Here is a 16,626-nt window from a genome sequence, read left to right on the forward strand (position 1 = left end):
GATAATCCTATTATTATTAATACTTATAGAGCCCGAGGTTGGTCTGCCAACTGGAAGGGAGATCTAAACTGAGTTCTGCTCTCTCTCTGACTCTCCTGTCCAGGGCAATCCAGACTTCCCATTTCGGTCAATTGACCATGGATTCGATACCTGGAGAGATAGAAATGTTTGTAAGCTGGGGTACATGATTAGAGATGCCTCCTTGTCAACCTTTAAGCAGCTATGTCAGCAATTTGGCATCCTAAGACAATCCTTTTGTAAGTATTTACAGTTTAGAGACTTTCTCCTTAATACCTTTATCCTTAACTATATCCTGCGTAGTGATTCCTCAATATCCCCGGTGGAAAGAATCATCAATTCTGTGGAGCTGAAACATTTCATTAGTAAGTTTTATGATGTTTGAACGACAAGTGGCGCATCACCATGCTGAGTGCTTTGCAGTCATGGGAAAAGGACTTAACTATCAAGATTGATGAGGAAATGTGGAATAACATTCGGGACTATGGAGACCACCCACAACCCCATGTCCAACCCCACTTCTGAAGAGGATACCTCAGAGGATGCATGGCCTTCACCGACACGCTCCACCAGTTAGATACAGTCACCTCAGTGGGTCCACGTTCTAGAGTAGGCTGGTGGTCACAATCTGCACATCATTGACACTGGTCCACAGCTAACAGAGGAAGTGACAGTCGAGGTTTCTGACACTCAAAGGACTGCTGGAGACCAGGCCCCGGCTCAGCCCTTTGCAGATGACAAGCCTCTGGACTTGATGTTAAGAGACAAGTTGGAGATTCAGAGACCGGTAGGGGAACATCAGGTAGAAATGCGGAGGCCATGCACAGTCTGGACCGAAGACTGGAGGAGTCTGTCCATGTTCTAGCTGTCATCATGTCTCCAGAACGCGAGCATTTGGTTGCCTCCATGGAAAGAGTAGTGACCGCTTTGGAGACTCATGTCCAGCAGAGAGCAGAGTGACTACTGAATATTTGCTCAGACATGCACTTTGTCACTCTAGTCATGGGTGTAGTGCCACAGAGGCTAGGTAAAGAGGGGGGATAGGGCACCTCGACCTGCCTTGAAGTGCTCTTCCTCCTCAAGAATCATGAAGATGCAATTGGTCACCCACAGCGTGGAGGGGTGCCAGCAAAGCACCCTGGGAGATTGATCCAAGGACACTCCAAGTGTTCTCTGCCACTCCACCACTGCCAGTGACCTCATTGCATCCAGCAGGTCAAGCCAAGGAGGGTGAACCTGCACCTGAGCAAGAGACCCTTAGCAGGCCGGCTCCTCTAGGCCTCAGGCTACCAGAGGAAGCCCAACAAAGTCAATGGACATAACTGTCAACGGGTTGCCTTCACCTTAGCTGTGGAATTCTGGGCTGTGCCTAGATGTAGTGGTAAACAACAAAAGATTAATAAGTATTCCATCGAATCTATAGAATCCCTACAGTACAGGAGGAGGTCATTTGGCCCATCAAGTCTGCACCGACCCTCCGAAAGAGCCCCCTACCTAGACCCACTACCGCACCCTATCCATGTAACCCCACCTAATCTGCAGATCTTTGGACGCTAACGGGTAGTTTAGTATGGCCAATCCACCTAACCTGCACATTTTTGGACTGTGGGAGTAAATTGGAGCACCTGGAGACACAGAGAAAACATGCAAACTCTGCACAGTCACCCAAGGCCGAAATTGAACCTGTGTCCCTGGTACTGTGAGGCAACAGTGCTAACCACTGTGCCACAATGCGCTCATGCCACCATGAAGGCACACAGGTGTCACAGGTGTACAGCCATAGTTTTGGAAATTGTTCACTTGCACTTTTTGGATGTTTCTGCATTCCATCTTGCTTCCAATTGTTTCAGTGTGGAATGTGCCCCCATCAGAGTCTGATAATGAACTCCTATAGATTCACTTCTCTCACACTATCAACATATAATCCCACATCATAGATTACCATAGAATTTACAGTGCATGATTAAGCCCTGACCATTGTTAGTAAGTGTTCTGCCTGGCCACACATCATGCAAGCTATTATTTGCAGCCCACCATGTTCTGACCTCTGAAAATGTTGCATAATATTTCACCTCTTGTATACTAGCTGAAAAATTGGACTCTATTGAGGGTTTGTGTGGGAGGGGGGTGTTTGAGGGTTGAAGTATGACGGTTGTTGTACATAGGGGGTCAACCATGAGCAGGAAAGGATATATGGGCTGGGGGAGAGGGACAAGGCCATGACAGGAGCTGCGCCATGGGAGGCGGGGCAGGCTTTGGGAAGCGCGGGGTTGTCTTTCCCGCGCGTGGCAAAAAAGGCGGGAAGGGGAACAAAGGAATGTACATTGATTGGGAGATTCCCACACGGGGGGGTTAAAGGGATGGCGGGGAAAGCCGGGGTCAGCAGGTGTCAGCTGACTTACGGGAGGGATATGGGGGAGCAAAAAAGCTAGACAGGGATCTAGCGGGGGCGGGGGGGGGGGAGGGAGGGGAGAGGAGGGAGGGGGGGAAGGTGGGGGGGAAATGGGTTGCTGCTGCACTGGCCGAAAGAGAACGGGACACAGAAGAGGTGGCTGGGGCGGGGGTCCCCCAGCTGGGGGACTGGAGAGTGAGGGAGACGCAGACAAGGGACTGGCCCAGAAAAGGAGATGGCGGCGGCGGAGGGGGTGAGAGTCCCTCAAATCCGGCTGATAACGTGGCACGTGAGGGGCCTGAATGGGTCGAGTGTTCGCGCACTTGAAGGGTCTGAAGGCAGATGTGGCAATGCTCCAAGAGACACACCTGAAGGTGGCGGACCAGGTCAGGTTAAGAAAGGGATGGGTAGGACAGGTATTTCACTCGGGATTGGACGCAAAAAATAGAGGGGTGCCAATTCTGGTGGGAAAGCATGTGTCATTTGAGGCCAAGACTATCGTAGCGGATAATGGAGGGAGATATGTGATGGTGAGTGGTAGGTTGCAAGGGACGTGGGTGGTGTTGGTAAACGTATACGCCGCAAACTGGGATGATGCTGGATTCATGAAGCGCATGTTGGGGCGCATTCCGGACCTGGAGGTAGGAGGACTGTTAATGGGAGGGGACTTCAATACGGTGCTGGATCCAGCACTGGACCGCTCCAGATCAAGGACGGGAAGGAGGCCGGCGGCGGCCAAGGTACTTAGGGGGTTTATGGATCAGATGGGGGGAGTGGACCCAAGGAGGTTTGCAAGACCGCAGGCCAGGGAATTTTCTTTTTTCTCCCACGTGCATAAGGCTTACTCCCGGATAGATTTCTTTGTTCTGGGCAGGGCGCTCATCCCGAGAGTGGGGGGGACGGAGTATTCGGCGATAGCCGTTTCGGACCATGCCCCGCACTGGGTGGAACTGGAGCTGGGAGAGGAGAGGGACCAACGCCCGCTGTGGCGGCTGGATGTGGGACTGCTGGCCGATGAGGTGATGTGTGGGAAGGTGAGGGGTGTATTGAAAGGTACTTGGAGGCCAACGACAACGGGGACGTGCGAGTGGGGGTGGTATGGGAGGTGTTGAAGGCGGTGATCAGGGGAGAGCTGATCTCCATCAGGGCTCATAGGGAGAAGATAGAGGGAATGGAAGGGGAGAGGCTAGTGGGGGAGATCTTGCGGGTGGACAGGAGATACGCAGAGGCCCCGGAGGAAAGATTACTTGGGGAAAGGCGATGGCTCCAGACGGAGTTTGACCTGCTGACCATGGGCAAGGCGGAGGCACAGTGGAGGAAGGCGCAAGGGGCGACTTACGAGTACGGGGAAAAACTAGTCGGATGCTGGCGCACGAGCTCCGTAAGAGGCCGGCAGCGAGGGAAATAGGGGGAATCAAAGATGGAAGGGGAGCCACGGTTCGAAGGGCAATGGAAATAAATAAGGTATTTAAGGACTTCTATGAAGAGCTGTACAGATCCCAGCCCCCAGGGGGTGAAGGGGGGATGAGGCGATTCCTGGACCAGCTGGGGTTCCCGAGGGTGGAGGGGCAGGAGGCGGTTGGTTTGGGGGCACAAATTGGGTTGGAGGAGTTGAGTAAGGGTTTGGGGAGCATGCAGGCGGGGAAGGCCCCGGGGCCGGATGGGTTCCCGGTGGAATTCTATGGAAAATATGTGGACCTGCTGGCCCCGCTACTAGTGAGGACCTTCAACGAGGCAAGAGAGGAGGGAACCCTGCCCCAGACAATGTCAGAGGCGACAGTCTCCCTGATTCTAAAGCGAGACAAGGATCCACAGCAATGTGGATTGTACAGGCCGATTTCGCTCCTCAATGTGGATGCTAAGCTATTGGCGAAGGTACTGGCCACTAGGATTGAGGACTGTGTCCCGGGGGTGATTCACGAAGACCAAACGGGATTCGTAAAGGGCAGGCAGTTAAATACCAATGTGCGGCGGCTCTTAAACGTGATAACGATGACATCGGAGGAGGGAGAGGCAGAGATAGTGGCAGCTATGGACGCGGAAAAAGCCTTTGACCGAGTAGAGTGGGAGTACCTCTGGGAGGTATTGCGCAGGTTTGGGTTCGGGGGAGGGTTTATTAGATGGGTTAAGCTCCTTTACAGCGCCCCGGTGGCGAGCGTAGTGACAAACCGGCGGAGGTCGGAGTACTTTTGGCTGTACCGAGGGACGAGACAGGGGTGCCTCCTGTCCCCCCTCTTGTTTGCATTGGCGATCGAACCCTTGGCCATATCACTTAGGGAGCCTCAGAAATGGAGGGGGATAGTCCGCGGGGGAGAGGAGCATCGGGTATCGCTATATGCGGATGACCTGCTGCTATACGTGGCGGACCCAATGGAGGGGATGGTGGAGGTCATGCAGACTCTGAAGGAGTTTGGAGAGTTCTCGGGCTACAAGCTTAATGTAGAGAAGAGTGAGCTTTTTGTATTACAGGCAGGGGACCAAGAAAGAGGGATAGGGGACCTACCGCTGAGGAGGGCGGAGAGGAATTTTCAGTATCTGGGGATCCAGATAGCCAGAAGTTGGGGGGCCCTACATAAACTGAATTTGATGAGGGTGGTGGAGCAAATGGAGGAGGATTTTAAAAGATTGGACATGCTCCCTCACTCGTTGGCGGGTAGGGTGCAGTCGGTCAAAATGGTGGTCCTTCCGAGGTTTTTGTTCGTGTTTCAGTGCCTCCCCATCGTGATCACCAAGGGCTTTTTCAAGAGAGTAGGTAGGAGTATCATGGGGTATGTGTGGGCAAATAAGACCTCGAGGGTTAGGAGAGGGTTCTTGGAACGCAACAGGGACCGAGGAGGGTTGGCTTTGCCAAACCTAGAGAGTTACTACTGGGCAGCAAATGTGGCGATGGTCCGTAAGTGGGTTATGGAGGGAGAGGGGGCGGCATGGAAGAGGATGGAGATGGCGTCCTGTAAATGAACGAACCTGGGGGCGTTGGTAACGGCACTGCTGCTGCTCTCGCCGACAAAATACACCACAAGCCCGGTGGTGGCAGCAACACTAAAGATCTGGGGCCAGTGGAGAAGCCACAGGGGTGCAATGGGAGCATCGGTGTGGTCCCCGATCAGGGGTAACCACCGGTTTGTACCGGGGAAGATGGACGGGGGGGTTCCAAGGCTGGCATCGGGCGGGGATAAGAAGAATGGGGGACCTGTTCATTGACGGGACATTTGCGAGCCTCGGGGCACTGGAGGAGAAATTTGAGTTACCCCCGGGAAATGCATTTAGATATATGCAGGTGAGGGCTTTTGTGAGGCGACAGGTGAGGGAATTTCCGTTGCTCCCGGCACAAGAAGTTCAAGATAGGGTGATCTCGGGGGTATGGGTCGGGGAGGGCAAGGTGTCGGAAATATACCAAGAGATGAAAGAAGAGGGGGAAGCGCTAGTAGAAGAACTGAAAGGTAAATGGGAGGAGGAGCTGGGGGAGGAGATTGAGGAAGGGCTATGGGCCGATGCCCTGGGTAGGGTTAATACCTCCTCCTCGTGTGCCAGGCTCAGTCTGATACAATTTAAGGTGGTTCACAGAGCGCATCTGACGAGGGCGAGGCTGAGTAGGTTCTTTGGGGTAGAGGATAGATGTGAAAGATGTTCAGGGAGCCCGGCGAACCATGTCCATATGTTTTGGTCATGCCCGGCATTGGAGGGGTTCTGGAGAGGAGTGGCGGGAGTAATATCCCAGGTGGTGAAAGTCCGGGTCAAGCCAAGCTGGGGGCTAGCAATATTTGGAGAGGTGGATGAGCCGGGAGTGCAGGAGGCGAAAGAGGCCGGAATTCCGGCCTTTGCGTCCCTAGTAGCCCGGCGAAGGGTCTTGCTATTGTGGAAGGAGGCAAAGCCCCCTAGCCTGGAGGCCTGGATTAACGACATGGCGGGGTTCATAAAATTGGAGAGAATTAAGTTCGCTTTGAGAGGGCCTGCACAGGGGTTCTACAGGCAGTGGCAACCGTTCCTAGAATATCTCGCGGAGCGTTAGAAGAAGGTCGTTCAGTAGCAGCAGCAACCCTGGGGGGGCGGGGGGGGGGGGAACGAGAGACTGTTTGAGGGGATGGACGAGCGGGAGATAGCATGGAGGGTGGGGGGAAACGGTACGCGCGGCCAAGAGCCAGTGTATAAAGCTATGTAAATATACCATCTTGCCATATATATATCTTGCTCAGGGAGAATTTGCGTTATTTTGTTACGGGGGGGGGGGGGGGGGTGATTGTTTGTAAGGGGAAAAAAATTGTGTTGTTAAAAAAACCTTAATAAAAAATATTTTTTTTAAAAAAAAATTTCACCTCTTGCTGCTATTGCCCTGATATGAGATGTGAGTGGATGTCACGAGTTCTTGAGGAGTTTTAAACCTGCTACTTAAATGACAAGGAATACTATAGATGCAGTTTCAGGGCTGAGCGAGTGAAGATCTACACTATCTTCTGAACAACCGAAAACTAAAGGTATCCTACATCTCTATAGAAAGCTGTGGTTGGTTTGTCCAATCATTAATGGCCTTCATTGTTAGCAGTGTGCTGTTACAGTTAAGTAGTCAATAAAATTGACTTACACCATCTCCATCCGTGTTGGATCGTTTGTACATCAGAACACCCAACACGACATATGTCACACCACTCCTGTTGTGTGTACCTATGGGCTTCAAATACCTGCCATTGTTTTATGTGTACATCTTTCCTAGGAAGCTGAAATTCTTACTGTCACTAACTTTGAGAGTGTTGGTTTGAAGCACAAGTGTTGGTCGGCCCCTGTGAGCCTGCGTTATCTTGAGGGAATTATGGACTCAATTAATTGAGATTTGAACTTCAACATACAGTTTGCTTGTCAACGTATTTTGTTAAAATGAAAGAAGACAAGAATTTCAGTCTTTTATACCATTACTATCCGAACAATGATGAGGTAATCAAAGTTTTTTTTGTGATAGCCATGCTTCTTTCTTCCAGTTTGTCGAAGGTTAGTGCCATGGAGAAATGACTGCTCACCAAGAAGCTGCTAACTGATTCTCAGTTCAGCTTTCATAATTACCATTCAGCTCCTGGCCTTCACCAAGCCAAGGCCGAGGGGGGAAATACATGTGAACAAAGAACACAGAACAAAAAAATGTACAGCACAGGAACAGGCCCTTCGGCCCTCCAAGCCCGTGCCGACCATGCTGCCCGACTAAACTACAATCTCCTACACTTCCTGGGTCCGTATCCCTCTATTCCCATCCTATTCATATATTTGTCAAGATGCCCCTTAAATGTCCCTATCGTCCCTGCTTCCACTACCTCCTCCGGTAGCGAGTTCCAGGCACCCACTACCCTCTGCGTAAAAAACTTGCCTCGTACATCTACTCTAAACCTTGCCCCTCTCACCTGAAACCTATGCCCCCTAGTAATTGACCCCTCTACCCTGGGGAAAAGCCTCTGACTATCCACTCTGTCTATGCCCCTCATAATTTTGTATACCTCTATCAGGTCTCCCCTCAACCTCCTTCGTTCCAGTGAGAACAAACCGAGTTTATTCAACCGCTCCTCATAGCTAATGCCCTCCATACCAGGCAACATTCTGGTAAATCTCTTCTGCACCCTCTCTAAAGCCTCCACATCCTTCTGGTAGTGTGGCGACCAGAATTGAACACTATACTCCAAGTGTGGCCTAACTAAGGTTCTATACAGCTGCAACATGATTTGCCAATTCTTGTACTCAATGCCCCGGCCAATGAAGGCAAGCATGCCGTATGCCTTCTTGACTACCTTCTCCACCTGTGTTGCCCCTTTCCATGACCTGTGGACCTGTACTCCTAGATCTCTTTGACTTTCAATACTCTTGAGGGTTCTACCATTCACTGTATATTCCCTACCTGCATTAGACCTTCCAAAATGCATTACCTCACATTTGTCCGGATTAAACTCCATCTGCCATCTCTCCGCCCAAGTCTCCAGACAATCTAAATCCTGCTGTATCCTCCGACAGTCCTCATCGCTATCCGCAATTCCACCAACCTTTGTGTCGTCTGCAAACTTACTAATCAGACCAGTTACATTTTCCTCCAAATCATTTATATATACTACAAAGAGCAAAGGTCCCAGCACTGATCCCTGTGGAACACCACTGGTCACAGCCCTCCAATTAGAAAAGCATCCCTCCATTGCTACTCTCTGCCTTCTATGGCCTAGCCAGTTCTGTATCCACCTTGCCAGCTCACCCCTGATCCCGTGTGACTTCACCTTTTGTACTAGTCTACCATGAGGGACCTTGTCAAAGGCCTTACTGAAGTCCATATAGACAACATCTACTGCCCTACCTGCATCAATCATCTTAGTGACCTCCTCGAAAAACTCTATCAAGTTAGTGAGACATGACCTCCCCTTCACAAAACCGTGCTGCCTCTCACTAATACGTCCATTTGCTTCCAAATGGGAGTAGATCCTGTCTCGAAGAATTCTCTCCAGTAATTTCCCTACCACAGGTCATTGAAAGGGGCAACACAGGTGGAGAAGGTAGTCAAGAAGGCATACGGCATGCTTGCCTTCATTGGCCGGGGCATTGAGTATAAGAATTGGCAAGTCATGTTGCAGCTGTATAGAACCTTAGTTAGGCCACACTTGGAGTATAGTGTTCAATTCTGGTCGCCACACTACCAGAAGGATGTGGAGGCTTTAGAGAGGGTGCAGAAGAGATTTACCAGAATGTTGCCTGGTATGGAGGGCATAAGCTATGAGGAGCGATTGAATAAACTCGGTTTGTTCTCACTGGAACGAAGGAGGTTGAGGGGCGACCTGATAGAGGTATACAAAATTATGAGGGGCATAGACAGAGTGGATAGTCAGAGGCTTTTCCCCAGGGTAGAGGGGTCAATTACTAGGGGGCATAGGTTTAAGGTGAGAGGGGCAAGGTTTAGAGTAGATGTACGAGGCAAGTTTTTTACGCAGAGGGTAGTGGGTGCCTGGAACTCGCTACCGGAGGAGGTAGTGGAAGCAGGGACGATAGGGACATTTAAGGGGCATCTTGACAAATATATGAATAGGATGGGAATAGAAGGATACGGACCCAGGAAGTGTAGAAGATTGTAGTTGAGTCGGGCAGTATGGTCGGCACGGGCTTGGAGGGCCGAAGGGCCTGTTCCTGTGCTGTACATTTCTTTGTTCTTTGTTCTTTGTTTGTACCACTGAAGTAAGGCTCACCGGCCTGTAGTTCCCGGGATTATCCTTGCTACCCTTCTTAAACAGAGGAACAACATTGGCTATTCTCCAGTCCTCCGGGACATCCCCTGAAGACAGCGAGGATCCAAAGATTTCTGTCAAGGCCTCAGCAATTTCCTCTCCAGCCTCCTTCAGTATTCTGGGGTAGATCCCATCAGGCCCTGGGGACTTATCTACCTTAATATTTTTTAAGACACCCAACACCTCGTCTTTTTGGATCACAATGTGACCCAGGCTATCTACACCCCCTTCTCCAGACTCAACATCTACCAATTCCTTCTCTTTGGTGAATACTGATGCAAAGTATTCATTTAGTACCTCGCCCATTTCCTCTGGCTCCACACATAGATTCCGTTGCCTATCCTTCAGTGGGCCAACCCTTTCCCTGGCTACCCTCTTGCTTTTTATGTACGTGTAAAAAGCCTTGGGATTTTCCTTAACCCTATTTGCCAATTACTTTTCGTGACCCCTTCTAGCCCTCCTGACTCCTTGCTTAAGTTCCTTCCTACTTTCCTTATATTCCACGCAGGCTTCGTCTGTTCCCAGCCTTTTAGCCCTGACAAATGCCTCCTTTTTCTTTTTGACGAGGCCTACAATATCACTCGTCATCCAAGGTTCCCGAAAATTGCCGTATTTATCTTTCTTCCTCACAGGAACATGCCGGTCCTGTATTCCTTTCAACTGCCACTTGAAAGCCTCCCACATGTCAGATGTTGATTTGCCCTCAAACATCCACCCCCAATCTATGTTCTTCAGTTCCCACCTAATATTGTTATAATTAGCCTTCCCCCAATTTAGCACATTCATCCTAGGACCACTCTTATCCTTGTCCACCAGTACTTTAAAACTTACTGAATTGTGGTCACTGTTACCGAAATGCTCCCCTACTGAAACATCTACCACCTGGCCGGGCTCATTCCCCAATACCAGGTCCAGTACCGCCCCTTCCCTAGTTGGACTGTCTACATATTGTTTTAAGAAGCCCTCCTGGATGCTCCTTACAAACTCCGCCCCGTCTAAGCCCCTGGCACTAAGTGAGTCCCAGTCAATATTGGGGAAGTTGAAGTCTCCCATCACCACAACCCTGTTGTTTTTACTCTTTTCCAAAATCTGTCTACCTATCTGCTCCTCTATCTCCCCCTGGCTGTTGCGAGGCCTGTAGTATACCCCCAACATTGTGACTGCACCCTTCTTATTCCTGATCTCTACCCATATAGCCTCACTGCCCTCTGAGGTGTCCTCTCGCAGTACAGCTGTGATATTCTCCCGAACAAGTAGCGCAACTCCACCTCCCCTTTTACATCCCCCTCTATCCCGCCTGAAACATCTAAATCCTGGAACGTTTAGCTGTCAATCCTGCCCTTCCCTCAACCAGGTCTCTGTAATGGCAACAACATCATAGTTCCAAGTACTAATCCAAGCTCTAAGTTCATCTGCCTTACCCGTAATGCTCCTTGCATTAAAACATATGCACTTCAGGCCACCAGACCCGCTGTGTTCAGCAACTTCTCCCTGTCTGCTCTGCCTCAGAGCCACACTGTCCCTATTCCCTAGTTCTCCCTCAATGTTCTCACCTTCTGACCTATTGCTCCTGTGCCCACCCCCCTGCCATACTAGTTTAAACCCTCCCGTGTGACACTAGCACACTGTCCCTATGAAGCATGGTGAGAGATCCCTTTGACATCAAGACAGCAGTACCAAGGACCTGGCAAAAACTGGAGTCTATGAAAGGGGTGGCTGAGGTCAGACCTGAAATTAAAACATGGAGCTGGTTAGCAAAAACCACCAACACAGGCCCGCAAGATTATTTCAGAAGTCTTCAGCTCTAGTGTTTCTGTGTTCAGCTCCATACAAGCTCCATTATTGATGAGGCAACTTTCAGCAGCATCAAGGCAACCTCCTTCTTTAAATTGTCACCTGGCATATAACATTCACAGCAATTAACTTTGAAGTAATGATCCTCTTGGACAACAGAAACCCCAGCCATCTCCCCTGTTGCTCAATGGCACACTATTACTGAGTTCCTCACGGTCAGCACATTGGGGATCATTTTAAATAAAAGATTAATGGCAGCAGTGATACCAACAACATTGTGAAATAGTAGAAGTGCAGTCGCTCAGTCCTTTGTGACAAGTCGCTCACATCCTGAAACTTTTGGTGCTAGTGTAGGGGGTTCTGCTAGTTTTGACAGTGTTGGTGCTGGTGGAGGGGACTCTGCTAGTTTTGGCAGTGCTGGTGCTGTGGGTTCTGCTGGATTTGACAGTGTTGGTGTTGGTGTAGAGGGCTCTGCTGGTTTTGGCAGTACTGGTGCAGAAGGATCTGCTGGCATTGACAGTGCTGGTGTAGAAGGTTCTTCAGGTTTTGACAGTTTTGGTGTTGGTGTAGAGGGCTCTGCTGGTTTTGACAGCATTGGTGTAGAGGGCTATGCTGGCTTTTAGAGTGTTGGTGTAGAGGGCTCTGCTGGTTTTGATGGTGCTGGTGTAGAGGGCTCTGCAGGTTTTGACTGTGTTGGTGTAGAGGGCTCTGCAGGTTTTGACTGTGTTGGTGTAGAGGGCTCTGGTGGTTTGGGCAGTACTGATGTAGAGGGTTCTGCTGGTTTTTAGAGTGTTGGTGTAGAGGACTTTGCTGGTTTTGATAGTGCTGGTTTTGGTGTAGAGGGCTCTGCTGGGTTTGAGAGTTTTGGTGTTGAGGGCTCTGCTGTTTTGATGGTGCTGGTGTTGGTGTAGGGGACTCTGCTGGTTTTGATGGTGCTGGTGTTGGTGTAGAGGGGTCTGCTGGTTTTGACAGTGCTGGTGTTTGTGTAGCGTGCTCTGCAGGTTTTGATAGTGCTGGTGTTCGTGTAGAGGGCTCTGCTGGTTTTGACAGCATTGGTGTAGAGGACTCTGCTAGTTTTGACAGTGTTGGTGTAGAGGGCTCTGCTGGTTTTGATAGTACTGGTGTTCAGGACTCTGCTGGTTTTGAGAGTGTTGGTGTTGATATAGAGGGCTCTGCTGGGTTTCGTGATGGTGGTGCTGGTGTAGAGGGCTCTGCTGGTTTTTATGGTGCTGGTGTTGGTGTAGAGGGCTCTGCTGGTTTTGACTGTGCTGGTGTGGAGGGCTCTGCTTGTTTTGACTATGTTGGTTTGGAGGGCTCTGCTGATTTTGGGGGTGTTGGTGTAGAGGGCTCTGCAGGTTTTGATAGTGCTGGTGCTGGTGCAGAGGGCTCTGCTGGTTTTGATAGTGCTCGTGTTGGTGTAGAGGGCTTTCCTGGTTTTTATGGTGCTGGTTTATTGGGTTCTGCTGGTTTTGACAGCATTGGTGCTGGTGTAGAGGGCTCGGCTGGTTTTGAGAGTGTTGGTGTAGAGGGCTCTGCTGGTTTTGGTAGTGCTGGTGTTGGTGTAGAGGGCTCTGCTGGTTTTGATAGTGCTGGTGTTGGTGTAAAGGGCTCTGCTGGTTTTTATGGTGCTGGTGTAGAGGGTTCTGCTGGTTTTGATAGTGCTGGTGTTGGTGTAGAGGGCTCTGCTGGTTTTGATGGTGCTGGTGTACAGAGCTCTGCTGGTTTTGACAGTGCTGGCCAGGGTGACTGCTCCCTGTCAGCTTGTTGCATGCAGTCGTGCTGTCCCTTTAAGAGTTCTTGGTCCGGAGTAGGATGTGATGCTTATTGGTTCATCAGGGAGCGACGTGTCTGTAAAATGGCTTCAGAGAGTTTATCCTCGGTGTAAAGGATGCGATTCACAGCCCATCAGGAGCTCCGGGATCCGGCCTGACACCCAGGCTGGACTCGCTCGGGCCATTACAACAACCAGATGTGGTTAAAGGGACCCGCACTTTGCTACTCGCTCCTCTTCCTCGCTTCTTATTTTACCAACAAGGTGAGAGGCTGCGAGCAGGAGTCACACTGAACTTTCACCAGCGCTTCACAACTCAGCCCAGTTCCACAGACACCCACAGCCCAGCCCCGCAGACACCCCCAGCCCCAGAGACCCCCCCCCCCAGCTCCGCAGACCCCCCCCCCCCCCAGCTCCGCAGACCCCCCACCCCCCTCCAGCTCTGCAACCCCCCCAGTCCAGCCCCACAGTCACCCCCAGCCCAGCCCAGCCCCACAGTCACCCCCAGCCCAGCCCCACAGTCACCCCCAGTCCAGCCCCACAGTCACCCCCAGCCCAGCCCCACAGTCACCCCAGCCCAGCCCCACAGTCACCCCCAGCCCAGCCCCACAGTCACCCCCAGCTCAGCCCCACAGACACCCCCAGCCCCGCAGACACCCCCAGCCCAGCCCCACAGACACCCCCCCCCCCAGCCCATCCCTACAGACACCCCCCAGCCCAGCCCCACAGACACCCCCCAGCCCAGCCCCACAGACACCCCTCAGCCCAGCCCCACAGACACCCCCCAGCCCAGCCCCACAGTCACCCCCAGCCCCACAGTCACCCCCAGCCCCACAGTCACCCCCCAGCCCAGCCCCACAGTCACCCTCAGCCCAGCCCCACAGTCACCCCCCAGCCCAGCCCCACAGTCACCCCCAGCCCAACCCCACAGTCGCCCCTGATCCCGAGTCGACCCCGAGTCACCCCCAGCCCCACCGAACCCCGGAGTCATCCCCCGGCCCAGCCAAGCCCACTTTCACCCTGAGCCTGAAGCTCAGCCCAGTTCACCCGTCAGTTGTCCTGCAAATCTGCCTCAGCATTTAACAAAGAAGTGGGAGGAACCCTCAACTGAAATCTACCATTTGTGTTCCTCAGCGAGGCAGAATCATCCTACAGGGTGGACAATGTTGAGCCAAGTCTTTGTGAGGGGGGGGGGGGGGGGGCGGTGAGAGAATGGTGCTGGGATTTGGAGGTCTTGTTTCTAATGTGTGCTGCTGGCTGAATGTTTGGGAAACACTGTGAATTGTTCTGTGTCAAAGGGGAGGGAGGAGAAATCGACATGTTGTGATGGAAGTGGGATAATTTCCTCTGTGGCCTGAAAATTGCTGAATACCTTAAAGAAAAAGCAGTTATACAAATGGCAACAAGTATATAAAATATTATTAATGACTTAACATGGGCAGCATGGAACCCAAGTGGATAGCACTGTGGCTTCACAGCGCCAGGGTCCCAAGTTCGATTCCCTACTGGGTCACTCTGTGCGAAGTCTGCACGTTCTCCCTATGTCTGCATGGGTTTCCTCCGGGTGCTCCTGTTTCTTCCCACAGTCCAAGTCGTGCAGGTTAGGTGGATTGGCCATGCTAAATTGCTCTTGGTGTCCAAAAAGGTTAGGGGTTATTGGGTTACGGGGATAGGGTGGAAATTAGGGCTTTAAGTGGGTCGGTGCAGACTCGATGGGCCAAATGGCCTCTTTCTGCACTGTATGTTCTATGTACCAGTGATAATGCTTGCAGTAAATGACGAGATCCATTACCCTAAAAAGTGGGAGGGGGGGGGGAGGGGGGAGGGGGGAGGGGGGGGGGGAGGGGGGAGGGAGGGGGGAGGGAGGGGGGGGGGAGGGGGGAGGGGGGGGGGAGGGGGGGAGGGGGGGGGGGGGAGGGGGGAGGGAGGGGGGAGGGGGGGGGGAGGGGGGAGGGAGGGGAGGGGGGGAGGGAGGGGGAGGGAGGGAGGGGGGAGGGAGGGAGGGGGGAGGGAGGGGGGGGGGGGGAGGGGGGGGGGAGGGGGGAGGGAGGGGGAGGGAGGGAGGGGGAGGGAGGGGGGGGGGGGGGGGGGGAGGGGGGAGGGGGGGGGGGGGGGGGAGGGGGGGGGGGGAGGGGGGAGGGGGGAACCAGGATCAGTTTGCACCGATAAGAAAGAATGCTAAATTTGGCTAATAGAAACTAAATTCTCTACTTGCCAGAATTCATTGTGTGGAAACAAAAATCAATTTCCCACTTTGCACCTTGCCTAGAGCAGTACATTTTTTTGTGATTTGTTTTAACTTCTCTGGCCTTTGCAATACACATGGATTTACATCCCAGTCAGAGTCCACTCGCCTATTATTTCTGTGCGAGCCAGTAAAGAGCCATGCGTCCAAATCCCTTCTTCCTCTATTGGTCCATAGCCTAGTAGGTTATGACACCTCAAGTGCATTTCCTAGAGTGATTTTCTTCAAATGTGATCAAAATCTTTGCCTCTGTCATTCTTAAAGGCAGCGAGTTACAAACCCGCACCATCTACTGTTACAAAGCAGTTACCCAAGACCCAGCTAACCCTTCTACCACTTACTCAATCCCCCACCCCGGTTATTGATCTCTCCTTTTAATGGAAATAGATCCTTTCGATCCACATTATCAGACATCTCAACGTTGTTGCCTTTTTTTTACCTGCTGTAAATATGGCAGTCAGTGAGGTTGCCCTTCGTTCTTTGGATATCAATATTATATTGCTCAGAGTCGCCAGGTATCAAATGATACCACCACAAGGTTCAACCGGATATTGATCAAAGAGCCAAACACCAGTTAGTTAGTTCAAGATCAAGGGTACTTTATTTACACACACAATTAATCATGCAACATAGACACTACTAGTTAAACTACACCTATCAACTATGACAGCCTGTACTTAACTTCAGGCACCCGGCTTAAGTCAGAGGAACAGTGGCCGTTGTTCGAATCTGGGTCTATTGGGCCTGGAGAAGTGACTGCTGCTCAGCTGGGCTCATCCGTCTGGTAGCGGGCGTTGAACTTGAACTTGCTTTGGTGGTGCTGCAATTGGAAGTAGACGTTGTCGGAGCGCCAGGTCCAAGAGAGGCCGAACACATGGTGGTCTCTCTCTTTATCCTTGGGGGTTTTCGTGCTCTTTTGGGTGGTCCTTCAGTTTGGACCCCACTAATTGGATAATTCTTGATCACTGTGTTCGATCTGAACCAATAAAGGGGCGGGTGCCTTGATGGCTGGGCGTGTCCTAAGCGGTCATTGACCCTGTTGTTTACGCTTCCCGAGTACAGGGAGTGGCGCCGAAATGCCTGGGATTGTATCGATCGCTCAAGTATCAGTCCTTTGTCTGACGGAGATGGGCCATCAAAATGCTAATCGGTTGGGGGTTTTGATTCCGTC

General features: G+C 51.6%; 1 protein-coding gene across 13 annotated transcripts in view; it reads left to right on the forward strand.

The window, feature by feature from the left end:
* Nucleotides 1-13,263: 13,263 nt before the first annotated feature.
* Nucleotides 13,264-16,626, forward strand: part of LOC140385689 (UDP-N-acetylglucosamine transporter TMEM241 homolog) — a 223,339-nt gene continuing 219,976 nt past the window's right edge. For 10 of the 13 annotated variants that reach the window (XR_011933422.1, XR_011933423.1, XR_011933424.1 and 7 more), the window contains exon 1: nucleotides 13,264-13,474. Coding sequence is in view for 6 of the 13 variants with exons in the window: in XM_072468096.1 (XP_072324197.1) it covers nucleotides 13,409-13,474 (66 nt within the window). In the remaining 7 variants the exon portion in view is untranslated. The remainder of the gene's footprint in view (nucleotides 13,475-16,626) is intronic. The other 3 variants (XM_072468102.1, XM_072468105.1, XM_072468104.1) reach the window with 3 other exon arrangements.

This window comes from Scyliorhinus torazame, chromosome 11 (genome assembly GCF_047496885.1).
Source record: "Scyliorhinus torazame isolate Kashiwa2021f chromosome 11, sScyTor2.1, whole genome shotgun sequence".
Classification (NCBI taxonomy): Eukaryota; Metazoa; Chordata; class Chondrichthyes; order Carcharhiniformes; family Scyliorhinidae; genus Scyliorhinus; species Scyliorhinus torazame.